The 18,473-nt window shown below is 37.7% G+C and overlaps 1 protein-coding gene across 6 annotated transcripts in view; it reads right to left on the bottom strand.

Moving 5' to 3' along the window:
- The window catches only part of rxraa (retinoid X receptor, alpha a), a 361,198-nt gene that overhangs the window by 240,962 nt on the left and 101,763 nt on the right, over positions 1-18,473 (bottom strand). For 4 of the 6 annotated variants that reach the window (XM_055154229.1, XM_055154228.1, XM_020938191.2 and 1 more), the window contains exon 2: positions 17,214-17,342. In XM_055154229.1, the coding sequence (XP_055010204.1) occupies positions 17,214-17,342 (129 nt within the window). The remainder of the gene's footprint in view (positions 1-17,213; positions 17,343-18,473) is intronic. The other 2 variants (XM_055154232.1, XM_055154231.1) reach the window with 1 other exon arrangement.

The following is an 18,473-nucleotide window of genomic DNA, read 5'->3' as shown; positions in this document are numbered from 1 at the left end:
ATCATTGCATGATTTCATGTTCATGTGTTTTTATTTGTATTTGTATTTTACAGTCTACATATGTTATATTCAATCTGATGTCATAAAATAAAACATTTTCAGTATGTAGAACAATCAAATCAAACACTAAGTAAGTCACTGACCAGGTGTAGGAAGAAACTAAAGCTTATTGTGCCTAACCTTATTTAGGCACAGTTAATTACAAAGAAAATAATGCATTAAATATAATTAAATATAAAAAATAGTCATGCATTTTATCGCAATTTGCCAAACAATGTGGAACATTTGAAGTGTGCCATGTCGTGGTACGCCAATTATACAGTTTCCACTACAACAGCAGTGGAGCATGAAAGCGTTGTGGGTCTGCTGGGTGGTACATTTCTATTCAAAAAAACAACCCGATGGAAGTATTGACAAAGGTGTTGTTTATTATAAAACTGTGCAGAGAAGAGTTTGCACATCACAGAAGCAAATCAACCCTACGACACCATTTAAATGCAAACATGTCTCAAAGAACTGGAGCTGTTGGCGGGAGCAGTTCTGGTCTGAGTAGAAACAAGAAGTGTCAGCAGCCCAAACTCTAACAAATGACGGGCTTCAAGAAGAAAATGAGTTAATGAGTAAGGCAAATATTGTTAAGTGATTAATTGAGATTAATTCATTACAAAGCCAGTAATTAATTCGATTTTCTTTTTTTTTAATCAAGTCCCAAACGCGTTGTGTTCCTTTTTTTTTTTTGTATGAAAATCGCTCTATAAATAAAGTCTGATTGATTGACTGAGTGACAAAATTGGGACATTCAAAAAAAAAAAAAAAAAAAAAAGAAAGAAAAAGAAGAAGAATTTTCAAATGTTCTTATTGTTGACATATTAGAGACTAAAAAAATATTCAGGGAGGATTTTGAATTTCTTTCCAATTGAAAATTTGCCAAAAAAAAATTCAAATGTTTTGGAATCAGACTTGGAATTAGATATAAAAAATTCTTTCTGTACTTTCTGTCAGATTCTTGATAAGTACAAGATTTACTTTAAGAGATCATCCTTATGTCCCCATGTGGGGGAAATGCATTTTGAGAAAACAGCTGTTGAAGTTACAAAGCTTATTGTTTCCACGTGAAAGCTTTCATTTGTGCGAAGGAAACAAAACACAACTACACGAGATATGTTCATGATAAGAAAACAACATTATAACATAGACCAGAAATAAGTAGCGTATTATGGGCCATTTAACTTCAGTAATAAAAAAGAAATAAAAATTACCACCCCAAGTAAAAAAAAACAACATTCGACAAGTGCTCTGTGTTGCATTTTTTTGTATGAAAAGCTCTATAAATAAAGTTTGACTGACTGATCGATCGATTGATTGACAAAATTGGGACATTCAAAAAAAAAAAAAAAAGAAGAATGTTTAAATGTCTTGCTTCTTTTTATTGACCGATTAGATATTAAAAAAATATTCAGATGGGATTTTGGATTTCTTTCTGATTCAAAATTTGCCAAAAAATTTTAATGTTTTGGAATCAGACTTGGAATTAGATATCAAAAATCCTTTCTGTACTTTTCATCAGAATCTTAGTAAGTACAAGATTTTGGTGAGTGTAGGTGAAGTTAAATTCAATATTAAAACATGTTTCAGTGCAGAGTGGACATTTTTTTTGTTTCCATGTGAAAGCTTTCATTTCTGTGAATGAAATAAAACACAACAACACAAGATATGTTCATGATAAGGAAACGACAGTATAGACCAGAAAATAGCGTATTATGGGCCGTTTAACTTGAGTAATAAAAAATAAATAACAAATTGAGTTTTTAAAATCAAGTCCCACCCCAAGTAAAAAAACAACATTCGAAGTGTTGTGTTGCATTTTTTTTGTATGAAACATGCTCTATAAATAAAGTTTAATTGACTGATTGACAAAATTGGGACATTCGAGAAAAAAAAGAAAAATATTTAAATGTCTTGCTTCTTTTTGTTGACATATTAGACACTAAAAAAATATTAAGACAGGATTTTGAATTTCTTTCAGATTCAAAATTTGCCAAAAAAATTTCATGTTTTGGAATCAGACTTGAAATTAGATATCAAAAATCCTTTCTGTACTTATTAAATTCAATATTAAAACATGTTTCAGTGCAGAGTGGACATTTTTATTGGTTGTGATGAGGAAACAACATTATAACATAGACCAGAAAATAGCATAATATGGGCCATTTAACTTGAGTAATAAAAAAATAAATACAAAATTTAAGCTCAATACTTGAGTTTTTAAAATCAAGTCCCACCCCAAGTAAAAAAAAACAAACAACAACATTCGACAAGCACATTGAATTGCATTTTTTGGTATGAAAAGCACTCTATAAATAAAGTTTGATTGATTGATCGATTGATTGATTGACAAAATTTAGACATTCAAGAAGAAAAAAAGAAAGAAGAATGTTTAAATGTCTTGCTTCCTTTTGTTGACATATTAGACAAAATATTCAGATTTTGGGGGATTTTGGATTTCTTTCTGATTCAAAATTTGCAAAAAAAATTGTAATGTTTTGGAATCAGACTTGGAATTAGATCAAAAATCCTTTCTGTACTTTTCATCAGAATATTGAAAAGTACAAGATTTTGGTGAGTGTAGGTGAAGTTACAAAGTTATGGACGCAAGCTGATTAAATTCAATATTAAAACATGTTTCAGTGCAGAGTGGACATTTTTATTGTTTGTGATAAGGAAACAACATTATAACATAGACCAGAAAATAGCATAATATGGACCATTTAACTTGAGCAATAAAAAAATAAATACAAAATTAAAGCTCAATACTTGAACACAACTCATGGCGTCTAAAGTTCCAACAGATTTACAGTTAGACCAAGTTGAAGTTAAAGCTAACAAGCCTCTTTCGTGACCCTCCTCACCTCGCTCGCACCCCTCCGTGTGGTATCAGAGGAGTTCAAACCCTTAAACTTTAATAAGAAATCATACCTCAAGCTATTTCAGTCCAAGAAGCCTGCCGCGTGACCACAACTCAAACAAACACCCGCGCTAACACGGCCAACCACACCAGCTTCAATACAAATGTTCTACAGAGGAAAAACAAAAGGTTGCATAATCCGGCTAAAATTGACTCTGGCACACTTTGCGATGGAGGGGAGGTTTCCAAGTACACAGTGAATGGAGAATGACTTGGCAGCGTTCGGAGATGGTTTTAATGAAGGGGAGAAAGTAAAAATGTGGCTTGGATCTCGTAATTGTTTGTTTAAAAGGAGGGGAGGTATTTTTCATCTTAGGGGGGGAGCGTATCGGAGTGTATGGTTTATGGAGACTTGGACGATCGCATGATGGAACGAGGGTTTGCGAAGAGAGGCAGTCCCGCTGGTTGGGTAGTTGTCGGGTCAGCAGAATTAAAGGGGTGTCCAAACTTTTTTGTTTTTCTTAGCTGGCCAAAATAAATGCAGTAAGTAGATAATAATGACTATCTTGAGCTGTATCGTTCAATAAGTGAAAGATGGAAGGATATATTTTGAGGCTTAATATTTGTTGTGTGTACATTTTTTGTGAAACTAGGAAGAGTTGGGTTACTTTTTGTTGTAATCTAATAACATTTGAGATTATGAAAAGGTTGAATCAGCAGATAAATACTGTCCATGTAAAAATACATACAAAAAAGTTACTCAATTTCATAATCAGCAAATGTAATAGGCGAGTTTCATTGTTGACAAAAGCGCGCGTTGCATGCTGGGAATTATTATGTTCGGCGGCAAGAAACACTAATTCAACATGACGGACGGAGCGAGAAAGCACCTGAAGGGTATTGATCCCGGTTATTTATCCACTCTAACGGCAGAGGACCCAAGACCATTTGACCAGAAATTGGTCATAAGCATCGATGGACGACAAATCACCCTTTTCAACCCCTACAAAAGCCTGGACCAAACCAAATTTCTGGTCAGAATCGCCAACTACCTGGACAAATATTCACTTTGGCGATATCCACAATGACTTGGTGGAAACTCCTGGGCCATTCACAGCAGAAAAGATGAAAACCTCCAAGAGTCTCGATACGTTGTTGAACTTGTTGGAGTCCACGGTTTGTTAGGATCTTCTACGTTTGCTCTGCGAATGTTTGAAAGCCATTTAATTCGCCGTTAGCGGTTCTTTTCACTCAGAATACGAAAAAGACATTTTCCTTCTTCCGTGCTTCTATTTGTGCATCCGATAATGCAGCAGGAATTTACCATTATCGGGGATAAATACGCGAGGTTACGCACTGTGTTTGACCGCTATCGTGTTTCTTGCCTTCCCAGCATGCAACGCGGGCTTTTAATAACAATGACGTCAGCTGAAACTCGCCTATTACAGCAAATATTAATGTTCAGCGCGATTCCTGACCCTACCCCTAACATTAAAAGTTCACTATGTCACTTTTTCATTGGGGATTTGCTTATCCATTCATTGCGCTGCCTAGAATGTTCCAAAGTATGGCATTAAACAGCTCTACCTTACATTTATTCAGTTACAGGTGACTTTTATAGCTCAAAAATACCTAGAAAAGAGGCATTCTGACTGTGAGCAGAGTCGCGGAGTCCGTAGATCTGACCTGTAACTTGGTCTGGTTTGGTCTTGATGAAGATTATAAAGGTTTAATGCTATACTGTGAAACATTCCATAACATCTCTACCGAGAAAAGTATTTGTTGAGCCCAGGGGTGTGCAAACTACGACCCGGGGGCCATATGCGGCCCTTTAATCTTTTTAATCCTGCCCGCCAAACTTGAATAATAATAATAATTTTCAGTGTTTCGAAAGTAATTTCAATAAATAGTGAATACTGTGGGACTTGAAAGACAGATATTTTGTTGTAATACTCTGTAATGATTTTCAATTATGGGATATTTCAATAACATTTTATGTGTTTTTTACAAATCCCATGTTATTTTTTTGTCTTATGAGGTGGGTTACCAAAAACTTTATCCATCTGCTCCTGGTCCGGCCCTTCCGTTAAATTTTAAAACCCTTTGTGGCCCACGAGTCAAAAAGTTTGCCCAACCCTGGTCTAGCCTGATTCTTCAGCCGGTTTCACTTCGTGGAAACCGTCTGACCTCGCAGCATTAGGATTCGTTCGCTCGATGGTAGGTGGGGACCGTTTTTTATTTAACCAATCATTGCTATTTGGTTGTGACGTATGTAATGGTGGTATAACTGCTATATTAAGCTTTTCCCAAATCCCGTAGAAGAAGGACAATAACGTCTTTTTCCCTTAATAAAATTCACCAAACAGTCTCTTTGTCCCAGCTTTAAATCCTTGATCTCGGGAATCGTTGCCAACACAGAACATATGGCTTCGTCTACATCCATCTCGACCGCTTTGTTTACTGTTGTGCTGTAACACAAAAGGGACCCAGACAGGGCCTTGAGTTTGACGTCATGGCCTCACAGCTCTTCGATGATTGGCCGGTGCGCCGTCTACGACTTCCGAGCTTCCTAGTGTATTCCAATTCCTGACCTAGTCACTGGAGAGAGAGATGTCAAATTTCAACATTTGTGAGCTTAACTATTAAGACAAAGCGGCTTGACACAACTTTAGGGAATACAATGGTCCCACTCAGATAAATCAACGGAAAGCAAAAGAAAAACTGAATGTGTTTTTTGTCATAATTTGAATTTAATTCTAAATTCAGCTTTGTCTTTTCTGCTTTGTAGACTTGGCAGTGAATAGGAAAATTCTGCATTGTCATGGTTCCAATTGAACCTTAAGTCCCGCTCCTGGACAAAATGTGTTTTTAGGAGTATGGACTTTCTCCCATTCAAACGCTATAATTTAGTTTTAAACTGCTCATCGCTATGGCAACGGTCATTATTTTTCATCATTCTGAAATGCATTGACCGAGCGAAAGAATAATGAGGCTAATTCTAATGCACTTAGGAATGTCTAGAATAAAATAAAATACCAAAAAAATCACACACGATATAAAACTATGATTACTTCTAATAGCTCCAAAGCTAAATGCACCGCCAGCTTACAGTGCTAGCAATTCATTCAAACAATTTCGCCGCTTGGCTTGGCTCACTTCGCGTTTACCTCTTTGCGCTCAACCAAAACAAAGCACTGAAAAGCAATCGTTAACTCAGCCTAGCATCGGGCATCAAACGCGCCCGACGCACACAGTTAGCGCTGGCACATTTCCCGCGGCGCTAGTTCGCATCGAGCTAATGAAATAAAGGTTAGCTAGCGACAACCCCCACCTCTCGTCGCTCACTCTCTTTCCTTTTTTCTTCCTGGGGGCCGAATTGGTGCTGTCATTCGGACTTATTTAAACGTGGACCATATGTGCGCGCAGGCCCCGGTAATCAGAGTGCATCGTGGGGCAGGCGGTTGAGTTCATCAGGAAAAAATTAGCCCTGTCGCTATATGCTAACGGTGCGCTCCCATTGCTCGGTTTGAGGGTACCCCAGACATTCCAGCGGATAATCTTTTCCATTCCTGCACAAGGCTAGCATTGTATAAGCTCTACTCACCTCATATACCACCAGCAGTCGTCCTGGGAGTCTGATGTAGTCATTTTAATTGGCATGACTTTGGAATATTTTTGTGTGTTAGCAGTTTTTTTTTCAAAGCTTTATTTAGTTAGAAAAGGGGCCGTATGTATTTATGAACATATGAGTGTAAATATGACAGATTTCAGCTTGTTTACTTTTTTACACTTATTTTAAAGGTCCTATATTACTAGGGTGACCAGATGGTGATCATATATTTACGGCAGATGCTATTTGCACTGTGGGTGTTAGTAGCTAACATTGTTATTCACACAAAGGGCAAGTAGCCATTGTCGCTATTTACACCCGGGTGTATTTAGCGTGGCACATAGAAGGGCACCCGGGTGTTCCTAGACAAAAATGCTATTTACACCCAGGTCAGTACACACATAAAGGCAACAGTCCAGTGAAAATCAGTAATATTTGATGTTTTTTTTTTACTTAAAATGATGCAGAATCATCAGTCAATCAATCGCAGTCTGCTCCTGATAGTTTAGTCCTGGTTAAATCCTGCTTTAGTCCTGGTTTAGACTTGGTTTTAGTCCTGGTTTAGCCCTGGTTTAGTCCTGGTTTAGTTCTGGTTTAGTCTTGGTTTAGTCCTGATTTAGTTCTGGTTTAGTCCTGGTTTTAGTTCTGGTTTAAAGGTGCAGGGGAAGAGGCACTGTAATCAACATAAAAAATGTGTCTGAGTTCTTCAAAAAAACACTTTGTCAATATGTCTTAATTTGCAGATATAGTATTAAGATTCAAAGTTTTTCTACAGAATTCAAGTTCTTTATTAATAAAATATAGATTTTCATAGGGGGGGTCAATATTCTATAGGGAGGGTCAACATACCATAGTAGGATTCTGACCCTGGGGTCAAAATACTACATGGAATGTTGACCTCCTGTACCACACTGTCTTTAAATCCTCGATCTCGGGAATCATTGCCAACACAGAATATATGGCTCTTCGCTGATTGGCTGGTGCCTGAACTTGCACTTCCAGGGTTTTTGCGAACTGTTTAGTGTATTCCAATTCCTGACAGAGTCACTGGAAAGAAATGAAATTGAGTGGAGGTGGCACCAGCCTGGCTACCCTGTCCCTGCAGATGTATCTAAAACCACTGATTTGTCCCAGTTTTATACAAGAAATGGCCCTATTTTTGACCAATCTGATCCCTGCCAACAGTAAAAAGAGGCATAATTGACATTTGTTTGGGTAAAATACAAAAAAGCAGCTTAAAAATGACCAAAACACAAAGACGTGACTATACTGACTCACTCATGACTGTTACTCATGAATCGGCTGAGTACATAACAATTTTCCTTAAATTGCACACTCGTTTCACAATTTTATTATTGCCAAACACTGCAAATCGAGGGTGTCCCAGTTTTAGATTTTTTTGAAAATCTGGTCACCCTAGATATTACGCAAAATCGACTCTTGTGAGGTTTTAGCAATACTGGAACCTCCTCAAAAACATACTCAGAATTGTGTTTTGTTTCATTCACCAGTCTGTCTACATCTCCAAAGCTCCAAATGCTCTGTTCCAACTTGTGATGTCATGTAGTGGTAGTTTTCAAGTTAACAGCTTTTACCTTTTGTTCAGTAGAAATGGGCAATTTTGGGGCTGAAATTATCCAAATTATTATCCAAATTACTCTAAAGAAAGTGTGTGGAGTTTAAAAATACACTTGAGCACTTTCTGTATTACTACTACAGAGTTTGAGAGAACAACTCGCCAAAAAAATGCAGGGTTTGTGTGTTAAACATCTGTGAATGAAACAAAACACAACTCCAGCTCCATATTTGTAATGAGAAAACATAGATCACAAAGTGGCATAATATGGGCCCTTCAAATATTATTATAAAGTACCAGTACTTATGACTACGTTTGGACTATTATACTTTGTTATAACTTCCATTAGCAATAACATTCTGAAACAACACTTCTCTACCTTCCTCTAACCACAACTTGCAATCCCCAAAACCTCACTTTTCATATTTTTCCTCTTCATCAAACTTTTTTTTTTGCCTTAAATCCTGAACTCTCCCACTTTCTCACGGGCCCTTTCCAGTAAGAGTGTTTTTTGCAAAAGCCCAAACAATGTAAAACCGCCAAAACCATCACGTACCCACATCAACATGTCATTTTAAGTTCAGCCTCACTTCGAGACTCGCAAAAAAACTATCCCAAAATTCTCCTGCGCACTCACTGTTACAAGCCAGGCGAAAGCGGGTATGGCTAGTCATTGTGGTCAGAACTTGGAAGTTGAAGGAATATCTCAGGACAGAGAAAGAAACGAGGATTTATAGTAACGCGTTCCGTAATTAGGCGGCGGATATTACAGACTGTGAGTGAAGTTTAGGCCTTTAAGAAGCTGTCAGGAGTAGAAGACAGTGCACTTTGAAGTACACGCACTAAATGATACCATGTGATTTCTATAGGAGCTTTTCATCCAGCTATACGTCAACCACCGGACTAAAGAATGCACGTTTAGGATTGGGATAAGCATGGAGTTTTTGTTGACCGGTGCTGTGGTCAGTTCGGTATACACTGGCCACGTTTACAGGATGTTTTTTCATTCCGAGTTTGTCCTGAATTAAATAGTCCGGAATTAAAATAATAATAATAATTACCAATTGAGGTACACGGAAAACACATTAAATTCCGCTCAACGTCTGAGGGTCGGGAAGGGTTCCGATTGGACAAGGGGCGCACAAATGTATTTACTCTACGTCGACCGGAAGAAAACGCACATTTCAGCTGCTACCGGCTTTTTTGTCATCTCGATTTGTCGTTACACCACGGGCACAAACACGATCCAAACTTTTTTCGCAGTCATTCCGATGATAATTAAGGAACAGTTTGAGAATTCTATCGTTGCGCTTTACGTCTGTCAGCTGAGGAGGAGAAGGGAGGAAGAAGACAAACTGAGTCAACGGCTGCTCTACTTCAGCCCACTCCCGCATCCCGCTCGCAAATCCAAAGAGCAGTGGATGAAAGTCCGAAGCGTCAGGATCTCATCAAAAGCGCGACCCAACAAGCATGGGAATTATTTTAAAGAAAAATAAACATTTACATGATCGAGGAATAAATTTATTTGGTTTTAAAATCGAAATAAACCACCCACTTACTTTGGAATTAAGTTTAATTCCAAAAAATCATTTTCATTAGGAATTAAGTGTTTACATCGTCTTTTTAAAGCAGAATTAAATTATTTTTAGTTGGAATTGAAGCTTATATAAACATGGCAAAGAGTTGTGGTTTGGTAGTATCGATCGTATAAAGCAGTGGACTAAGGGAGTGTGACGTCACCCACAGTGTTCGGCTCCAGTCAAATGAAGCTCATTGAGGCTGGTACTTACAGGAGCGAATTTGGAACCAAGATACATATAAGGAATAGGAATTTATTTACAGACAAATTAGTGAAATAAAAACACCAGGATCACGTAGGGCGGGTTAATACGAACATTTTAAGACCAAAATGACGAGGCTTATTTAAGGTACACATTTTGTTGCATTTTTTTGTCCTGTGTATTGGACCCATCCGTCAATAACGCTGGGACCCATCTTTAGAATGTTAGACTTGATCAGTACTTATGGATTAATGAGAAAAAAACTGATTTCTTTGCAGAGTTGCCATGTTCTACCTGAAAAAGCTGTAAAAAGGTCTGAAAACTGAAGAAAAAATACTATTAAACTAAATATTTTCAGGAGCCTGTGTGACTACAAGTTCATGATCCTATTTTGAAGTTTGATTTTCAACAAAAAGGTGAGAGCGACTAACTGAAAATATCTTGGCTAATACTAGATTGTGACTGTAATGCTATTTGAGAGCACAAATCAGTTTACCTGTAGAAGTTCCAGATAAATCATTTGGGCCAAAACAAAGCTCAGATTAGATTTGAGCAACTGAGCTTCAGACAGAGCAGTGCCCCCAATTAGCATCACACTAAGCTGTCAGCATGCTTGAAGATCTGATAGTTAAAAGTGTAGTTCAAGTATAGTTTAGCAGAATATAGGCCTTTAAATTGACTGTTAAACCTGAAAGTTGTGCAAGTTGCGGTTTGGCAGTGATTAAAACGTGTGGAATCTACTAACCTATTATAATGGATTACACACTGGCAACCTCAACAGTCTTTCTAACACATGCCAAGTCGTAAAAAAAGAAATGCCATGAAAAAAAAAGCTGTATTTCTCATGTATCCTTAAAAGTGCGCCGTGTAACTCTTTGGTTGGGGGTCTGTCACCTTCTTGTTTCTACGGAAATGTCATTTTGATTGTGACTGGGGTCGCCTCTCTACAAGATCTGACTTGTAACTTGGCCTGGTTTGGTCTCCGTGAAGATAGGAAAGGTTTAATGCCATCCTGTGAAACATTCCAGAGAAATCAATAACATATGGAGAAAATGGATTTGACGAACCCTCAACCAGAAAAGTGTTACAGTGCAATTCTAAGTCGATTAAATTGACTGTTAAACCTGAAAGTTGTGCAAGTTGCGGTTTGGCAGTGATTAAAACGTGTGGATCCTGCTAACCTATTATAATGGATTACACGTTGGCAACCTCAACAGTCTTTCTAACGCATGCCAACTTGCCAAAAGTCATACATAAATCGTTTTTGTCAAATCTGATTTAAAAAAAAAAGGTTTATTTCCCAGGTAACTTTTTACTTTTTCTGGTGGGTGGTCCGTCAAATGCTTGTCTCCATGGAGATTTTATTGCTTTGTGTGGAACGAAACCTTTCTATCTTCATGGAGACCAAACCAGACCAAATTACAGTTCAGATCTGTGGAGAGGTGACCCCCGCTCACAGTCAGAATGCATGTTTCACTCTGTGTTTTTGACCTATAAAAACACTTGTAATTGATTCAGATTTAGAAAACTTTATTGATCCCAGAGGGCAATTCATTTACAGCATTCTCAAAGCAATTCTCACTTCTCACATGTACACAAACGCTCAGTGTGAGAGTCCAAAACTGGATCTCAATACAACAATATACTCTACATATTACAATGCAAAACTTCAAAAACATGACCATCAGAATTAAGCAGTTTAATATCAGAAGGCATAAAAGAATAAGAGGAGCAGTTTGTCTTTCCTGCGTACAAAACTGACACCCCGAAGGCTTCATGATAAAGTCAGAAGATAGAGGATTGAGGGGCCGAGCCGGGAGACCCTTTGCTTTTCTCAACACCTGCTCCTCCTACAGAGAACGCAGCTCTCTCAGTTTGACACCAATGATTTTTGAGCATTTTTAAAGAATGATCTGCAGTTTGCTTTAATCCTTCAGGGACCGAAACCAGCAAATGAAAGAAAAAGTAAGCAGACTCTCGATAAAAGAACATTGAATAATTGTAAGGCAGAGCTGTTTAATGTCATACTGTGGAACATTCCAGGCAGAGCAATGACATATCCATAGAAACAAACAGGTGACGGAACCCCCAGCCGAAACGTTACACGGCGCACCTGGTCTAAACACAGCTAGAACGCGCATTAGCAAAACTACACACATAATTACAGATGGTTCTTGAGAAAAGATACCGGGGGCTATGTCAGTAAAAATGCCACAATCGTCTCAAACAGCTTCTATAAAACGCAGAGAAGACGAGGAGGCGGAGGAGGAGGAAAGGTAGGTGTACGGAACTTCAAGCCCCGACAGGTTCACCCCAAAAAAACAAGTATTTGGCTTTGAAAAGGGAGTAAAGTACCACTGTTGTTTTTGGCGTTCGGTTAGAGGAGTTAACAAAGAGCCAATGACACTGATGAATAGGACGTAATAGGCTGTTTACACTGTAGAGGAAAGTTAGCCAAAATCTGCTCTCTCTCAGGTCCAATCAGTCATTTTGTCCTCCGTTTTTAAGGTTGTTTCCGTGGAGATGTTTTGCCGGAAATGTTCCATAGTGTGACAGTCAAGCCGTGCATTGCTATGAACTGTAACTTGGCCTGGAGGTGTTACTCACTTTTTCAACTTTTAACCATTTTTATATCATTGTTCCCTCATTAGAAATATACCCGGAGTTGTATTTTCCTTCATTCACATTGGGCTCAGTAAAAAATCCTTCCTCTGAGAGTATATGCGGTTTTAATTTTCCCAGGATTGTTGCGTCACAGTTAAAAATCCTGCACAGTTTTTCAGTCCATAACATGTCAAAGCAAAGGTACTCAAAAGCAAATGCTATACTGTGGGGGGAAAAAAGCTTTTATCCATGCTATAATGTTTGTTTAAAAGAAAAACAAATCCAAGAAGTGCTCCTCTGTGTTTTTAAAGTCCATTGAAATAAGTATAAAATAAAGTAACATTTAAATGATGGAAAATAAATGAATACATGCACAAATATAAATAATAAATAAATAAATAATAATAATAATAATAATAATAATAATAATAATAATAATAATAATAATAATAATAATAATAAATCCATAAAATATAAATAAATATTGCAAATCTATGTTGGTCACTCAAAAAAAAAAAAAAAAAAAAAAAAAAAGAAAGTTGACTATAATAATTTGAATGAATTCAGATTCAGATATTTTGGTTTTGATTACTTGATTGGTCAAGTTTTGCTTACTTGATTGATATTTATGCTAAACATAAATAAATAAATATCCAAATAAATAAAAAACAATAAATAATAATCAAAACTGAAGAAACACCAAGATGTCATAGTATAAGACATAATGGGTTGATAGGTGTATAAAACCTGTATCAATTGTTATATTTTCAAAAACAATACATTCACTTTCAAATTTCCACATTTCTGCCTTATTTTTCCAAACTTAACTCCTCATAATATTTTCCATTCCCAAGGTCATCGCCAATCGCTCTGTTTACAGCAGCTTTAGGGCAAATCTCTTTAAGATAACGGCGCGAATGAAAACTGCTCGGTCTGATTGGATCTGCCTAAAGATAAGGCGTTATAACAGAATGGATGGTCTTAATTATAAAATTCTCTTAAGGCGTGTTTGATTCATTTGATTTTCACAATTGGATATTTAATTAAAAGGGCTCCTGGATATAATATTAATCTAGCAAGGCATAAAACATAATATTAAAGCATTATAACTTTGGTTCAGAATGACCAACACATGCAAGAATCCAATGACAGTTATGTTGTTTATACTTCAAATATTATACTAGTGTTACTGTTATTTGTTATTGCATATTTTAAAATCAATTTCGATACTAAGGAATAGACACGATACCATGATAATAAAAACACTCAACCCTCAACATTAAATCATAGTACTTTCTTTTATATTACCATGTGGCCTTATATATTTGTGTAATCCCTCAGTGGTCCAGGCAAGTTCCACAGTGATCCATGGGCGTATATTTTGTCTATGTGCTCTTATACGTGTTCTGATACAGCTCAAAATCATTTTAATTTAGGAAATTTTAGTTCAGGAAAGGTTAATTTCTTAGTATCGATACTTGCTCAAATTAATATCTAGTTTCGGTACTGTTTTTAGTACTGATTACCAGTAGTATACTCATTTAGAATATTCTTTTTCTTGTACCACATAAGATTGCTTAGATGTGTTCTTAGTGCAAAATATTATAATTGGCTCTATTCACGTTTACGTCACAAACCAGAAAGACGTTTGTAAAGATGTGATTACAACTTCCTAGGCCCAGTTTTCTTCATCTCCATGCCATTGTAGAGTTCCGTTATGTTCGGCTAATCAACAATTACAACCATAACTCAGTTTTCATCATTTCCCCACTGACAGACAACTCTGAGCGCACTTTGAAGAAATGAGAGCGCAGAATTCAAGATCATTCCGAACAGCACATATGTATAAAGTTTTCATTTTACCGCTGATCACATTTACTTCAATGCTTTTTATCACAGTCGGTTTTAATAGATCCATGTTAGGTGAACCCATTGTCAGGAACTACACTGGAAATTGTAATTGCATCTTTCCAAACGTCTTCATGGTTTGTGACGGAAGCGTGAGCCTATAAAACTAAACCTAAGTAAACTAATTAGTCTTAAAAAAGCACGAGCAAAGCCTAAATAGGTAAACTACAGATTGAGAAGAAGGATTCAGTGGCTTAGTATCTACTTAATTAAAGAGTTAGGTTTGAATCGTCTTTCTTCATGCATTAACGAAAGAAAAAAAATGTATTCTATCAACTGGATAAAAGTTTTAGTGTGAAGACGATTCGCAGCTCATCCAAGCAGCTTCTTTGGTTCTGGCTTGGCGCTGGTGGACACTGCCTCATATCTGCCTGAAGGGAGGGTCTAACTACACCGAAACTACACCGAAGCTACTCTGAAACTACCACACCTACTTGTTTACAGTTTCTGTTTGTCAGTTAGCTTTATTGAATCGTCCAAAGACACAGCTGTAAATAGAAGATAGATGATGTCAAAGCCCCTTATTCCTGTTCAAAGATGATTTTTTTAGGAAAATAATTCATCTTTGAACAGAAAAAACTGCCTCTTTAACTCCCCTCTCAAATAAGTGCTTTTCTTTGTCTAAAATCTGTACCTCCATATCCTCAAAAGAGTGATTATTGACTTTAAGATGGACATGTACAGGAGACTGGTGTCCTGAGCTGCTCTATCAACAGTGTTGGTAAATTCTGTTTCTCTTTTTTGGTTTCTTTTTTTTTTTTTTGGCTAAGGATCCTACCTGGACACCTGAGGGATTACACAGATTTCTCGATACTTTATTAACCCTACTGGAGTTACCCAAAATTCTTTACACATTTTCCTGTCTCTCCCTTTATCTTGTACCTCTCAGACATCATAATTTGATCTCATGCAGTCTGTGCTCTTGTCTACTACTCCCAGTCACTTTTCTTTCCATGTCCAACATCATATTACAGCCTTATCAGATGGAGCCATACACTCATCGACCACATGCTCTGGTGAGGCCCTGACCCTGTAAACCACTGCATACCAGAAAACTCACAGCAGACTCCTGTGACCAGCATGGAGACTTTTAATAGTTAGTAAAAATATGTTTCATTTCTTGAGTAAAGTACGAGAAAATACATTTAGATCATTGGTAAATAAACAGTGGAGAGATGAGGGGAAATCCAAGGCATGACAGAACTAATCAAACCACCAAATCTGGTCTGAAAAATAATCTTGGAAATATGTGTTTGACATTTAAGTTTAAGGCTATTTTATATTTGTTATTTTTTTATAGCTCACGTTGGGAGAAGTGGGTAGTCGGCGTACCCCCTCATACCACGCCCACCAGACCCCTGCATACAGGCTACAGATTGGAGACCCCCTGACCTTGAGGAAACATCTAAACATGTGCGAAAAACACTCATATTTTGTACGATTCTTAAACCTCAACTACTGGTAAATGGTCACATTTTTATTTAGCGCTTTTCCACCTTCAAGGCCATCGAAGCTCTTTACATCAAGGAACCACTCACCCATTCACACACACATTCATACACTGTACGCAGACACTAGGGATGAGGTGGGTTAAGTGTTTTGTCCAAGGACACAACAACCGCATTCATCTGTGGGAGCTGGAATCTAATCACCAACCTGTGGGTCAGTGGATCTGAGCGCTCAACTGATGCAGTATAACCTTCAGATCAGTGGACAAACACTCAACCAACTGAGCAAATAAAAGTTACGACTAATGAAAACCAACATTGTCTTGAGACTATTGGAAATTGCTGTATTTGTAAGTAAAAAAAAAGAAAAAGCGTATCCCAGACATGGTAGCATGAGGTGTTGCATAGGCTCCAGGAAGGGCCCCACGGAGCCTCCCAGCACCTCTGTAAAACCTGTCCATCACGGGGCCTCCGCATGTAGAGACGCCATTAATCATAAAACCAGACCATGTGTAGCCAAGACTCCGCCAACCGAACACCCCCACACCCCCACCAGCCACACCTCAGACCGGAGGTGAGGGGTGGAGGGGCTGGGGCGGTACAGAACAAGCCACACTTTTCACCACCTGATTCAGCCGTTTACAGAGCTCGCAAAGACGGCTAATGAAAATGGACAGTACAAATCGCTAGCCTCAAAGGATAACTGAAGTAATTTTTGGTCAGATGTAGTTTCAAGTAGTAGTCTCAATCTACTCTCCAGACTCGGCTCTATCATCGGCCGAGATTTTTACAGCCAAAAAACTCTAATCACCATTTAGTTTTTTATGTTTTCCAGAATTGTTGGTCAGCTAATGCAAAATTTCTGGTATTGCAATTCTGAATCAATCAAAATTCCAATTCCAAACTAGATTAAAGACCTTGTACCTGATTTTTTTCCCTTGTTGTATTTGAGGAAAAGTCATCTTGCCTCAGTAAATATAGATTGTACAAGCAGCTCTTGAGGTCAAAACAAATCATCAGTGTGCTGTCTGCATCAAGTTTCATCAGGAAGTGTGTGTTAGCATGCTTTATCATCGTGGCAAAACTCCGCCCTGGTCTCTGACAGCTGTGAAAAGGGCTCATAAACTTAAAAAATTTGTGGTGAATAATTTGAATGCACGAAATTCATAAAGGTAAATGAGGAATTAACTTTGGATCACTTCAATGAACTAATTCTGCTTTTCACATTCTACGACTTTAAATATCAGGTACAGAGTCTTTAATGCGAAAACCAACCAATCTGAAGACAACAACAAAGCCACGCTCACGTACACAGCGGCGTACATGCACACAGCGTTACACAGTGAAGCATGCGTGTGGTAAGAATAGAGAGTATACGTACAGTAGCTTGTCTTACCGGAGGACAAGCGTCGCTGGTGAAGAGGGCAGACTCCACTGAAGCAGGAGCAGCCATCACTGGAACGGCCACGCTGCATGGGAGGAGCCAACGAGCACTGGGGCTTCAGGAACCCTGGAGGTACACAAACAGAATATATGTCAGATACGTTTGGTTCGTTCACCAATATAAGATAGTAAAGTACATTTTGTGCTATGTTATGTTCGCCATATCATCTGCAAATATTGCGCAGGTTGTGTCACAGTTATTCACAATATTATGATTTCAAACTCAATTTTCATACCAAGGAAAATGTGAATTTCGGGACAAAATAAAAGTCTTTTTGATTATGTTATGTTGTTTTATTGTACTCAGTCACCCGGGGATTGAATCTGAAACCTTCTTGCTGTAAAGCGTGAATGTCAGCCGCCATCAACCCAAAACCCAAAGGCACTGAAGGATGCGTCAAATGCAGAGAACAAATTGATCTATGGGGACGATAAAGCGTACGTTACCTTCAGAACAAAATCATTCTAAAAGTGAAGGTTTAGAAATGTTCAACTGATGCAACTGGAAGACAGATCAATGTAATTTCTTAACTGAAGTTTTCGGTGTGAATCGAACATTCTATAAACTATAACTATAAGGAGAACTGTTAGACAAAATCCAATATGTGAAAACCCCTTGCTGCAAATTTCCAAATAATTGCAATAATGTACTTCCACAATATTGAATTCACCACAGAACTGACTCATCATAAGTTAATCGTACTCCTGACCACCATCTTAGCCCAAGATCTGGAGAGAGTCCCAAGTCTCTGCACTGGGATAGTCCACTGCTCCTGACTAACAGAGTCAGCTACTAACTAAAATTAACAAATAAATACAAATAAAACATTAGCAGGACTGACAATGCTCTTTTCAATAATCAAGACATCCAAAATGAAACATGTACAAACAACATTTCTTGGTTTCTTGCACTGTAACAGTTTCGTCCGTCTCAACCATATTGTTTGTGTCAGATCAGTATCTCTTCTCTTACTTTTTGAAATAATTATACAGATATAGGCTCTATTCACGCTTATGTCACAAACCAGGAAGACGTCTGGAAACATGCGATGACAACTTCCGGTGTAGTTACTGACACTGGACTTGCCGACTGTGATAAAACTTGTGCTGTTTGAAATTATCTTGAATTTGGTGCCTCATCTCTTGTGTGTGTCAGTGTCACTGGGGAAATGATGAAAACTGAGGTACGGTTGTAATA

This window comes from Boleophthalmus pectinirostris, unplaced genomic scaffold, assembly GCF_026225935.1.
Source record: "Boleophthalmus pectinirostris isolate CB_2022bp ecotype Guang Dong unplaced genomic scaffold, ASM2622593v1 HiC_scaffold_18, whole genome shotgun sequence".
In the NCBI taxonomy this organism is placed as follows: Eukaryota; Metazoa; Chordata; class Actinopteri; order Gobiiformes; family Gobiidae; genus Boleophthalmus; species Boleophthalmus pectinirostris.
Note: the sequence above shows the minus strand (reverse complement) of the source record. Positions and strands in the feature narration are given on the sequence as shown.